Source organism: Hibiscus syriacus, unplaced genomic scaffold, assembly GCF_006381635.1.
Source record: "Hibiscus syriacus cultivar Baekdansim isolate YM2019G1 unplaced genomic scaffold, ASM638163v2 tig00111311_pilon, whole genome shotgun sequence".
NCBI classification, from domain to species: Eukaryota; Viridiplantae; Streptophyta; class Magnoliopsida; order Malvales; family Malvaceae; genus Hibiscus; species Hibiscus syriacus.
The window spans coordinates 302,910-315,134 of record NW_024063054.1 but is presented as its reverse complement, the minus strand read 5'-3'; the positions used below and the strand labels follow the sequence as shown (position 1 = coordinate 315,134).

The window sequence follows — 12,225 nt, the reverse complement described above, 5'->3', positions numbered from 1 at the left end:
TGGAATGTTAAGCTAACAGAAGCTTTGGGTAATTTCAGGTATGAGCAGAGCAAATACGACTATTCATTGTTTTTCAAGAAGCACAATGGCAAGATGGTGGTTCTACTTGTTTACGTCGATGATTTACTGATTATTGGAGATGATTGTGAGATGATCGAAGACTTGAAGAGAATTTTGAATCATAATTTTAGGATGAAAGATCTAGGTGAACTAAGATATTTTCTTGGGATCGAAGTTCAAAGATCTAGGGAATGAATTTTGCAAAATCAAAGGAAGTATGCCCTAGAGTTAATCAAAGACACTGGATTGGGAGAAGCAAAGACTGTTGCAACACCTCTTGAGCACAGCTTGAAGTTGACCACGGCAAGACATGATCAAGTTACACAGCAACGTGTTGAAGACAAGTCTATTTTTCAGAGGCTTGTGGGCATGTTAATATCCTTAACGCACACGAAACTCGATATCAGTTTTGCAGTAAATCATTTGAGCCAATTCATGCAAGAACCCAAGGAATCTCACATGGAAGCAGTTCTAAGGGTTGTGAGTTATGTAAAAAAGGAGCATGGTCTGGGAGTTTTGTTTAAGGTTTCGAACAAAGTCTAGATAACAATTTTTTGTGACTTGGATTGAGCGTCCTGCCTCATGACAAGGAGGTCAGTTTCTGGGTGTGAAACTAAGAGAATCCTTAATATGCTAGAAATCTAAGAAACAATGCACGGTTATGAGATCATCAGCCAAGGCTGAGTACAAAAGCACGACAGCTGCTACATCAGAGATAGTCTGGCTGGTGGGCTTGTTGAAGGATCTTAGGATTCGAAGAGAAGAATCAGTTACACTTTTTTGTGACAACATGGCAACATTGCAAATATCATCTAATCTTGTGTTCCATGAACGAACCAAATACATTGAGATAGATTGTCATTTTATCCGGGAGAAGATTCAAAGGGTTTAATACGAGTAGAACATGCAAGACAACTGATCAACTGGCAGACTTGATGACTAAAGCCCTTTGTTCTCAACAGCATAGTTTTACTTGGTTCCAAGTTGGGAATCAAAAAATATTTTTAGTTTCCAATTTGATGGGAAGTGTAGGAAATAGGGAGTTATATTTGTTAGAGTTGTTAGAGGCAGTTGGTTAGTTGTTACATTTCGTACTGTAACTTGTTTAATTAATAAATGAGAATGAGGAATATTTTTTTCCGAAGGTTTTCTAAAACAGAAATAAACGACAAACTCGAAGAAAAACTGTAATCTACTCAAGACCACTGTTCATCGCCTCTAAGAAAATAAGTGAATCGGCTTCTACCTCGACTTGTTCCATCTCCCATTCCATGAAAGACTGCCCGAGCTTCCTTATTCGAAGATATCCTCTCGAGCATCTCTGAAACAGTTTACAAACTTCAAAGTTTCAATAAACTTCTAATAGCTTTTTGAACCTTCTTTTTCTGTTTTTGGAATAAACCTCCAATGCTTCATGGAGGTTTCCTGATGTTTTGAACCAAACCACTAATGTGGGAAAACACGACCAAGGGCTGTCCCTAATAACTAGTAGATCAACAAAGCTCAAGAGAGAACATTTGAGGGAGCTTAACTGATCATACATATTTCGTAAATAAACAATATTTGCAATTCAATCGTGGGGTTGGGAAAATATAAACCGTCTGTATCTGTCTTTAGATTGCAACCATTTATCATTTGAAATAATATTTTGAATTGCATCAACCTAATTATTTTACAGACAGGAGGTCTCTAGTTAAAAGGATGGTAAACTATTGAAATCTTACCTTTTATCAAAAGACAAATACCCCTGTTTTCCCAGGTTGCGGCTTATTAAATCTCATAAGGAAAGGTTTCAGTGGCGGAAGACTTTCACAACCTGCTCATTTCGTCTCCGGCAAAGCGGACAGTTGGTTAAGTTTGAAGAGCACGTCATACAACAGCACATATGACCACACCTGCATGTTATTAGCAAAATATAGGTCATTCATTCATTACAAGTCAAGTAGTCAATTATTCCAAAGGAGTGGATCTTCAAACAGAAACAAGTACGAATCTGGGTTTAAAGTTGGATATGAAGAAACATTACTTCAGAAGCCAAACTTTGTATATGATCAATGGTATCATCTCACCTGCTAAAACAAATGAAAGCAAGAATCTACACAAACTCTACTTATAGGTCTACTTAAATATTAATATTTCCAAGAAACCTTTCAAATGCCGTTGGCATAATGACTGAGACTCGAGCTTGAGCAAGAGGAAGAGGGAATTCACAAGCTACTAGAGTAAAACAGATTGGTCAATAGTATCTGCCCATTTCATATTGAGATAAACACCAATCCTTCTTAAAGAAGGAATAACTTGAATTTATGCAAATAAAGATTTTATTTACTAATATATGGCCACCTACTTGATAAGCCTTTAACAAAATCAAGAAGACAACCTAGCCCCCAACAAAAGGCATACATCTTACTTGAAACTCATAGTCAACATAAGTTTATCTAGCAGATTGGGTATTGATAGAATTGATTTGGTAGATAATTCCTTTTCTTTTCCTAACCTCAGCATTAGCATAAAGTCATACAGCCTTTATCCTCACAGGCAAGTAGTATCCAATCAAATATTAGTACTAAGGCACAAACTAGTATAGAGATCACAGCTAGGAAAGAGATTTAACAGCTTTATAGGCTTTAATCAAGAAAATATAACCAGGGGACTTACTGTATAAAAACAGCATTGTACTCTTGCTCAAGGCATATAACACAGAGATCTGGCATTCCACGGTCTAGATTGATTTCTGTTCCATTTTCAGCATTCGAAGTTGAATCTACACATTATTGAGATATCCACATCATATACAGAAAAAAACATGAAAAATAACATTCTTCAGAGATGATTAGACAGCTGGAGAATTACCTTCATTATCTGAGTCTGCTCTCTTACCTGCAGCTGCAAGAACCCTGGGTGAAATTTTTTTAACAATTCAGCTTGTTGTTACAGTATAACAGAAGTGGACACATCAATACATGCCTCTTAAAAAAAGATTGGTCAATTTATATAGTGTTTCTCAACAAGTAGTACAAAAAAATCATTAAGCATACCTTCGCCGCAATTCCCACCGGCGTCTTCTCTCCAAAATATAATGGATTGCATGCTTGGTGATTAGAAAGACACCAAAGATAGTCATTCCAACTGACGCGTACTTGTACCACCTAACAAGTAACCCACTGTTAATTTCTTCATTTTTTGAAATAATCACCAAAATTTATGCATGTGATATAAAGGAAGCATTGAGACTGAAATGTTTACAACCTTGCCCACTTCCCTAGGTGGGAAACGAGTTGATCAATAGATTTTGGGGACACATAAAAAGGCCCTTTCTGTGGCTTTTGAATCCGAATTGTTCCAATGTCATCCTTTACAGCCTAAAATGTTAATAAACCATGTAACCAAAATATAGACAATGACATAAAAAACTAAAGCTTTCTAGATCATGAAACATCTAAAACTCAAAAAGTTCTAATAAAAGTTCCATTATATTTAGACATTAAAAAAGAGCAGCACTGTTAATTATATGACGCTTCGAGTATAACACACCAACAGGCAGTGATGTACATGGCCAAGATATAGATTTAACATGGCGTGATGGTCCAGGGCGATTAAGCAAAGGTGCAAAGGCTGCATATGTAAAGCTATGATGATATAAAGAGATTAAAAGAGCAGCGTGACCTTTGAATATCAACTGATGTTATAAGTTATGTATTGATTCTTTTGATGATACAAGGTGAAGTGAGCACTCTTATAAAGCATGAGGGATTCATCAAATGTAAAGCTATGATGTTAGAATACCTCTTGCATGACACAGCATTGAATTAAAAAACCATGTATACATCATCTGAAACCATTAACTCAGGATGCTCTTTGCATAACTTGAATTCATTATTTGGATTTTCCCAAATGCAAGTTGTCTTTCCATGTCCACAATTTCCATCTCAAAGCCACAAGGGAGAATATTACACAAAGTTGAGAAAACCTACTATCTGGGTGGATACTTAATGAAATAACGAAAGAAAGCTGGAATTGTAAACCTTCAAAGGAAAGCTGATATCTTAAATATGCTAAAGAAATAACCTGCTTAAAGTTGCCTGAGGAAAAATTATTACAAGAAATCTAGCAAGTCAATGAAAAATATGTACTTCGAAACAAATCTTAAAAATGAAAGAAATAATATTAGAAAACAAAAGTCTTTTGGCCATTAACTTTCGGAAATTGTTGATGAAAAAGATATTGTTATTTTTTAGGAGCTGCAACTTAGACTGCTAGTTAAAGCCAAAACTGTGCTTTGGGCCTTCAAATACTGGCACCAAGTCAAATTACTGCTATGGCACCGAGCATTCATGTTTTACGATAAAACTTTACATATCCAATCACAATTAAATATAGCCTTCTCTTCCTGTAGCACTGTATATGATTCATGCACTAGGCTTGAGACCTAAGTAATCCGATTTACTATGGAACTATCTAGCATTTTTTTTTTCTTGATAAAAAGAAAATATTTGCCACCATAAAAATATGAATAAGATACTTTAGTGCTCATTTATCCAGCAATTTCAACTTAAAAGCATGGATCAGAAAAAGCAGGCTGCATCGAGCATATCTTGTAAGATATTGATAATGACATTTCTGTATGTTTGAATCGGCGTTGATATTTCTGCATGATTTGTTATAAAGAAAAAAGCCAATTGCGAATTAAAAACATACCTCCCCGACAACGGTCAAAGAAGAACCAGTGGGAAGCACCCGCTCAATTCGCTTGATTCCAAGCATCTAAAAGAAAAACTGGCCATCAAATCAGCTTGACCAAAAATATGCCACCTTAAAATAAACACCTTAGGGACAGGAAAAAGATACCTTGAGACCTTGGAGATAGTCTAGTGTTCCACGTACAATTGATCGACCTGAATCTTCAAATACTTCATTTCCAACCGTTAGTGCAAAGCAAGCTGCATCACGAGCGCCAACTACATATACACGACCAGTCCCATCATCCTAATTAATGATTAAAGATTTTTTTCAGGAAATCTGCTATATTAACAATTATAATTCTTATGCAATACAACACAACCCCTTAGAAGCGACTTCAAAATAAAACCACCTTAAGAACGCCAGCAATCATAGAGAAATAATTTCAGCACAAAAGTCAAACTAAACAGGCAGAGAGAAATATGTTCTAACCAGGTACCATGGGACTTCTTTACACATGGAAAGCATCAAAGCAGAATCTTGTATCCAAGAACCAGCATCATTATGCTTTAGAAAATGTTGTTCAGCCTAAGGACATAAAAGCAAGAATTTACATATACAATTAGAAAAAAGGATAACAAAAAGGAAATAGAAGTGAAAGCTCATTTAATTAAAAAAAACTATTACCGTCTCCTCTACTATGACACCTCTTAATCCACTGTGCTGACAATTTATTGGTGTCTCAGAACCAACTCTTCCAGAGATTGTAACAATCATAGGTATCATTTTACTTTCAAGGTCAAGAAATTGAGCTGAAAGAAATATGGTATCATCAAGATACATGTCTTAGCAAATGCTAATGATGGGGATTAATCGAATTGATCGGGTCAGTTTGGGAATGCTTTTGGCAATGAAAAAGTGTTTTTTCACACCACATGAGCAATGTGCCAAGCACCCAAAAGTTGATTTAAAATCATGGTTGGAAAATTGATTTTCAACCTAATCTCAAAAGCTCAAATTTCTAGCTTTTGCTGTGGAAAATCACTTTTGAGGTAAAATTATATTTTTATCTTTAATTATTTAATTTTAATTTACAACATAATGTCTAAAATGAACATTTTATCCTTTTAAAATCACTTTTTAACAGCAATCCCAAACAAATAAATTTTAAACTACACTTTTCAAAAATATTTTTACAAGTTCTTTTTACAACACTTTTCAAAAGTAACATAGTAATATGTCTCCAGCACCCATTTTTAATCAGTTACTCTTTTTTCTAATGGCATCAAACTTATTAACATGAAATGCTAGCTTATCCTCAATATTAATAGGGACAACCTAGCTGCAACAATAAAGACCAAGGAGATTGAACTTATATCCACATTCACATTTACCTAGGATGTTCTCTGTTACTAATTTGCAGAATAATCAATATTAATAGGGCACATTTCTCACATGACCTTCTAAGCTTTGTAAAAAAAAGCACATTAAACAATACCGGGCACTTATAAACATCTAGAAGCTATAAAGGAATCCAGTATCACATAAAAGGAGGCAATCGGGGCTAAATACCCAGTTCCTTAAGATGATTGACTCGAGTTACCGTCTTTAGAAGCTCCGCATCCCTGTTCCAATATTATTCAGCATAGAATTTGATTAACAATTTTTGAACCAATTATTTCCAACACATTTGAAAAATAATGAAGATATTATGTATAGGATTTTACTACAGGTTACAATATATCATAATCTCTTCAGCCAATGCGACGCAAAGGATAAGTAAAGTTCTCCGCTACTGCATTTTGATACAATGTTTTTATTATAATCAGAATGATCAAGTCATTAGCGAAATCCTTATTTGTAAGATAGATTGTTAGAAATCTGACCTGCCACTGCTCCTTCCGAGAAGATAGAGAGCGGCTGCACTCGAGCAGCAAGTAAGACCGCCCCATGGAACCATCTTTAAAGTGAAACTCAAAAACAAACGAGCCCTTATCTATGAAGATCTTCGGTCACAACATTCATTCCTCATAACAGGGATCACAATTTAGGAGAAAACGATGACTGCTTTGACTCCTGAATTGCCGAATTAGATATGACAGCAGTGGAGTGAGGAGAGATTATATTTTAGGAAGAAGAGGAGGTTATTCAGTTTTACACAAAGCACGCAAAGAGTGCAAGATTCATCATCACTCACCGCCACTCTTACACTAGAATAGGTCAGATTCTAGTTTTAGTCCCCTTATTATAAGAAAAATTACGATTTGATTCCTTTAATTTAATTTGGCATTTCACACTTCTAACCGTTTATTAATGTGGACAATCCATACGATAATTTAAATTATAATAATATACATTGTCTTTTCAAATATGAGATAATTTAAATTGTCGTTTAGTTAAAATATTTTTATATTTTTTATTGATAATCTAATTTTATATTCTTAATTTTTTTTAATATAAATGTTAAAATTCACTGTAAAATTCTATATCACAACTCAATCTATGATCGAATTTTCCTTTTTCTTGTTTAACGGGAAAGGAGGAAATATTTCTTCAACTTGTTTGTTCAGGGGACGAAGACAGTAGATTCTCCGACATGGTCGAAGGATTTGGGTAGATCTTTTATTTGTAGGTAAGAATGTTGTTTCTTTTGTTTCTTATTTGGTATAGTGTTGTTTATAGCCCAAGAATTCTGTCTTAAATTCAGAATTTTTTTCAATTTAATCCCTAACCTTTATTCTCCACATTAATTCAGAACCATCACATCATCAAAAAGATTGAAAATTAGGATAAATTGTAAATATTACTTATAATTAATGACAAGATGAGGATTGAATTATTTCCATTCGTTTCCAGATGTGCACATGCAGTCACCATGTCTTCTCAGTCTTCTACGTGACTACATCCAAAAATCACAGCTGAAAAGTTTTTTTTTTCAAGATATTTGAAAATAACAGTCCTCTTGAACATCCTGCAGTTCCTCGGAATCCAGTTATCTTTCTTTGCATGAAGAATATATTTAAGACCAATACCAGTTGTAATCACTTTCATGTGTTTGCTCCCACCTATATTTGTTCCAACACTTCAATTATCGTGAGATGTCCGAAGTCCGAGTAGCATGGGTTCCGGCGAGGACGAATAGCAGTTTAAATATATGCAAAGTTTTTATTCTCCTCTGGATTCACAGCTCTTGATGGTTATTTTAAACATAGAAACTGGTCGGCAATGTGGTCCTGCTCTTGATGTCGAATGCTCTGTTGTGGAAATATTCAGACAGTTGAGATGTGTTGCCTTCAGAATTCATGCAAATCTTAGCATTGCCATGGCCATCAACGTTCCAACCCTGAAGTAGATGTCGTTAACACTTTTGTCGACTCTCTTGATCATCTCCTTTTCCTTCAGAACCAACTTGCCAGTGTTCTTGCTAATTTGTACAATTGTGTCCCTCAGTCTGTTAACCGCCCACGAGAGCCAAACTAACCCGAACCCGATACTGGTGCTAAAGAGTTTAGATGTGCAGAATGGAGCTCTCGTGTAAGCTACCTTACAAATAACAGAAAGAAGAACAGCAAGACCAGTCCCAGCAATGCCTGCAGAGAATTGGGTCAAGAGCTGAGGAAGTTCAGGGCCCGATTTCTTCAAGCAAAGAATTGTCGTTTTGCCATTCCGTTGCTGATTTACCATCAAAGAAAGAAGGCTCTCACATGCACGGAAATAATTTGCTGTGTCGAGATTTCTCTCCCTGGTTAGCTTCTTAGATGTCTTCTTTTTTCGCGATGACTTGAGCTTGAGTTTCTCAGGACTGTCAAAAATGAGTTCCATAAAAATCTTTATAAATTTTATAAAATTTATTAAAAATGAAATCAACATTTTTAAAAAAAAATAAATGAACAGTCACAACCTTAAAAATGATTGGCGCCCCTTAAAAGAAAATTGACACCCATGGTTTGCCCTACTCACTTAAAAAAACTCTTTATAGAATTTTCTAAACTCTGTTACCGCAATTTAAATTTTCTGACTCCGCCCCTGATTTTAACCATGTATCTATAAGAATAGACCACATTTTAGGTCCATATCTAGTGGACAATAGCCGAGTTGGAAGAAGCCTATTAAAATATAATTCAAACTTCAAACTACTGCCATATTTACAATATTTAATAAATATATTAATGTATGTCCCTTCCATTGTATGATCTTAAATGCAATTAACATAAATGAAGAGTTGCAATTCACCAAGGTATTATTCCTTTGTCATAAAAATTCTAGGCAAAGATTTCAATATCCAAAAATAAGATAATTTCCAATCATTTCAAGTTGACACTTTCCATTATATTAACTAGTAGAATTATGGTCATGGAATGGGAATTTATTAAAAAAAAAGGATACAATGAAACATTCTTGAAACATATGATCAGTCACATACCTCTTTGGAGGTGCAACGTTCCCAACTTCAAACCGTGGAGAGAAGCTAGTACTAGCATGCACTTTCTTGCTCCGTTTCCTGTTTAATCAGAAGACCTTATGGTCACGTGCCTTTCAAACATCAATGAAATCTACTGTATCGTTTAGCGGCAATAAATTTAGTTAACCGCAAACCAGAAGCACAAGCCTAATGTACTTGACCGTTATACAAATGATGAGAGGAATAATTTTTTATTCTAAGTTTAGTTTTCAACAACAGTCAAAATACCATAATATGGTCCATTCATAGCACACAATCATATTGTTTGTCGCATAGTTTTCCTTCAGTTGAAGAGTTGAAAACACATTTGGGCCTTGAATTATACCACTTTCATCATATTCGACACAACTTTTTGACCTTCACATGCTTTAATCCTTTTGACAAACACTTTAAGCCAATTGGCTAAAATGGCAAAACCACCCAATAAAAAGCTACCACTTCTCGTAAAATGGATGCTGCTCATTTAGCATGTAAACACCAAATCAACACATGAAATTACTCTATTTTTAAATCTGTATGCCTTCCTTCATGTTGACATGGCAGTGGATTCACCAATGACGAGGAAACTATCCGACAGCTAGCATTTTATCACTAGTTAACTAAGCCACATTATAACCGAGTTATGTTTGGAGTTGAGTCTCTGCTGACAGAACTTAAGTTTAGATACTTAATTACAAATTTTAATTCTTTTAAGAATCAACGCGAAAGAAAGCCATAGTACAGGGACCAAGTGAGTATTTAACCCTTCATTTAAATCAAGGGGGTAAAAGTATTAGTATCCATACCAGTAGAAGTATGGGACCAGTCCCGACCGCGTTCTCCATTTAGTTGAGTTGCTTGATAAGTGAAATTCAGCAAAGACAGAAAGGATGTCTTTTATCTCGGTTCCACTACTCGAAAGTACAAGTCGACTGTCTGAGCTAACTGTAAGTTTTGAATCACACACCATATCACCTACAAAGTCTGGAGGAGGCTTTTGGACATTGAATTCGCTACTTGGATAAAGTAGAGAATCATAAGGCTGCTGATGCACACCAAACATCAATGGTAGAATCAAATCAGATAGCAAAGATAAATCAAGTTTCCCTTGCTCCACATCCTTTAATCCAAGCATAAGAAACTTCAACAACTTTTCATGTAATGTGCACTTCTCCACTATCCCGGAGCTAAAGAGTGCTGTGTTTAGATGAGCAACTGCAAACAAAGCAGGGTTAGAGTAATCATAAGGCAAGAACTACCAGAGACGTGTTGAGCAGAAATATGAAAGGAACTGATATCGTAACTAAATATACCCAGCCTATATCACCCTAAAAAATTGTTGTAATACTTTATTGATTGAAGTCAATTAATCTAGCTCCTAAAACTTTTACATCCTTTCAAGAATCACCTTTTATATTCATGCTATAGCTTATTTCAACATTTCTCTTTACTCTTTCCAAACAAGTCCAAAGAGATCATGCCAAAGATTTGGGTTTAATTTGAATTCCAATGGACAATCTCTAACCTAGGTGAAAAAATTTCTAATTACATCGTTAGTTAGTTAAACTAATAAACTTAATACCATAAACAAACATTCTTTATGGTGTTTCGACAATTATATGTTTTTGTAGACTCTAAGAACAATAACCGGTTTAAGTCTCTTTCCCAAGTACATAGCAAAAGATATAAGTAGTCCATACAACGAACAAGCCACATGTTGCAGACCTGGTTTATCAATAACCACAGGTATTTGAGCTCTCGGATCAACATTGATGATCAGTCTAGGCTCACAAAGAAGGGGAACCGTTTTTGGCTGCCCTTGGATTCCGTTGCACTTCAGATAGAAGGGACTTGTTTGTATCATCTCTGGCTTCATTACCTTACTTGGAAAGGAGAATGCGCATTCCTGCGTTTGTGGAAACAATTTAACATTCAATAACAAATAACTAGCACTATAATTTTCACAATAATAAAGCTAATACGTTAAAATATTAGTGGCAAAGAGGGGGAAATAGCTGCAAATTTCTGATGAATGAGATCAAATATCAACAATTTGTAACTTGTACAATTTACACATATAGAGCCACAAGAATTCTAATAAAAATCTATTTGACTTCATTAAGGAACAGGGAAAGAATCCAATAAATCGAAAATACTCGTGTTAAAATGATTGAAAATTACCCAAGCAATCAAACATAATAGAATTAACAAAATATGAACAAAAAACGAAACCCAGATCCATATCATCGAAATAGTAGAAAACAAGCCAAAAGAAAATCACCTTGATCATCTTGTTGACGCCTTGTTCTTGATGAAGAAGTAGTACCGGACAAGGAGGGAACTCATGAGAAGCCATTAAGCTAAGCTTCACCATTTGTCCTTTTATTTATTTTTTATGGAGAGAATCCCAGCTCCTTATATTCCCAAAATTCCCCCCTCTTACATTTCTGATCCTCTTTGAAGTTTTTTTAAACACAGAACCAAACACTTACCCATCTTTAGACCTCAAGATCCTGGATTTTCCCTCCCGGCTTTCGTTTTTAGTGGTAATGAAACAAAAGAGAAGGTATTTTTAAGATTGAAAGAAAATCTGGATTTATGGGTCCGATTTTGTAAGGATCGAAAAAAGTTTCTGTGGGTTTGGTATCTGTGCCAAGCGATGCCTTGAGAATCGAGGCTGGGGACCCTGAAAAACACACCTTGTCATGGTCGCTGTCCTTTATTGGATTCTTCACGGACTCCGACTGCCCTTTTGGTTTTGTTCTGGACCGTAAGATTGAAACTTGGTGGGTCTGATGCGATCTTGAGTTCCAGGGGTGTGATGGAATGCGATACACTAGAACTGAGCTCTTATAAAAATCTGGTGGGGACCACAATGCCCGGTTCATATGGGTTGACTAATTAAAGCCGAAGGTCATTTCAATGGGAGGTTTAGGTTATATATGCTTAAATATGGAACTCCCCCTAAATTTGTATCCTTCTTTGAAGGGTTAATTAATCACTTTTTATATATATTTTTATTTATTAAATTTAAAAAGTTATAT

At 35.3% G+C, this 12,225-nt stretch overlaps 2 protein-coding genes across 2 annotated transcripts; both read right to left on the bottom strand.

Annotated features, from left to right (window-relative positions):
• Window positions 1-1,801: 1,801 nt before the first annotated feature.
• LOC120158293 (E3 ubiquitin-protein ligase SP1-like) lies at window positions 1,802-6,838 on the bottom strand. The gene is made up of 11 exons (XM_039169167.1): window positions 6,627-6,838; window positions 6,313-6,365; window positions 5,428-5,552; window positions 5,233-5,328; window positions 4,909-5,046; window positions 4,759-4,824; window positions 3,310-3,422; window positions 3,099-3,209; window positions 2,914-2,957; window positions 2,719-2,824; window positions 1,802-1,955 (listed from the first exon to the last, which is right to left on the bottom strand). The coding sequence occupies exons 1-11, from the start codon at window positions 6,698-6,700 to the stop codon at window positions 1,853-1,855; spliced, it is 1,029 nt and encodes a 342-aa protein (XP_039025098.1). The 5' UTR covers window positions 6,701-6,838; the 3' UTR covers window positions 1,802-1,852.
• An 883-nt stretch (window positions 6,839-7,721) lies between these two features.
• On the bottom strand, window positions 7,722-11,937 carry LOC120158334. The gene is made up of 5 exons (XM_039169202.1): window positions 11,463-11,937; window positions 10,907-11,087; window positions 9,988-10,396; window positions 9,164-9,241; window positions 7,722-8,542 (listed from the first exon to the last, which is right to left on the bottom strand). Exons 1-5 carry the CDS (start codon window positions 11,553-11,555, stop codon window positions 8,041-8,043), a joined length of 1,263 nt encoding a protein of 420 aa, XP_039025133.1. The 5' UTR covers window positions 11,556-11,937; the 3' UTR covers window positions 7,722-8,040.
• Window positions 11,938-12,225: the final 288 nt, after the last annotated feature.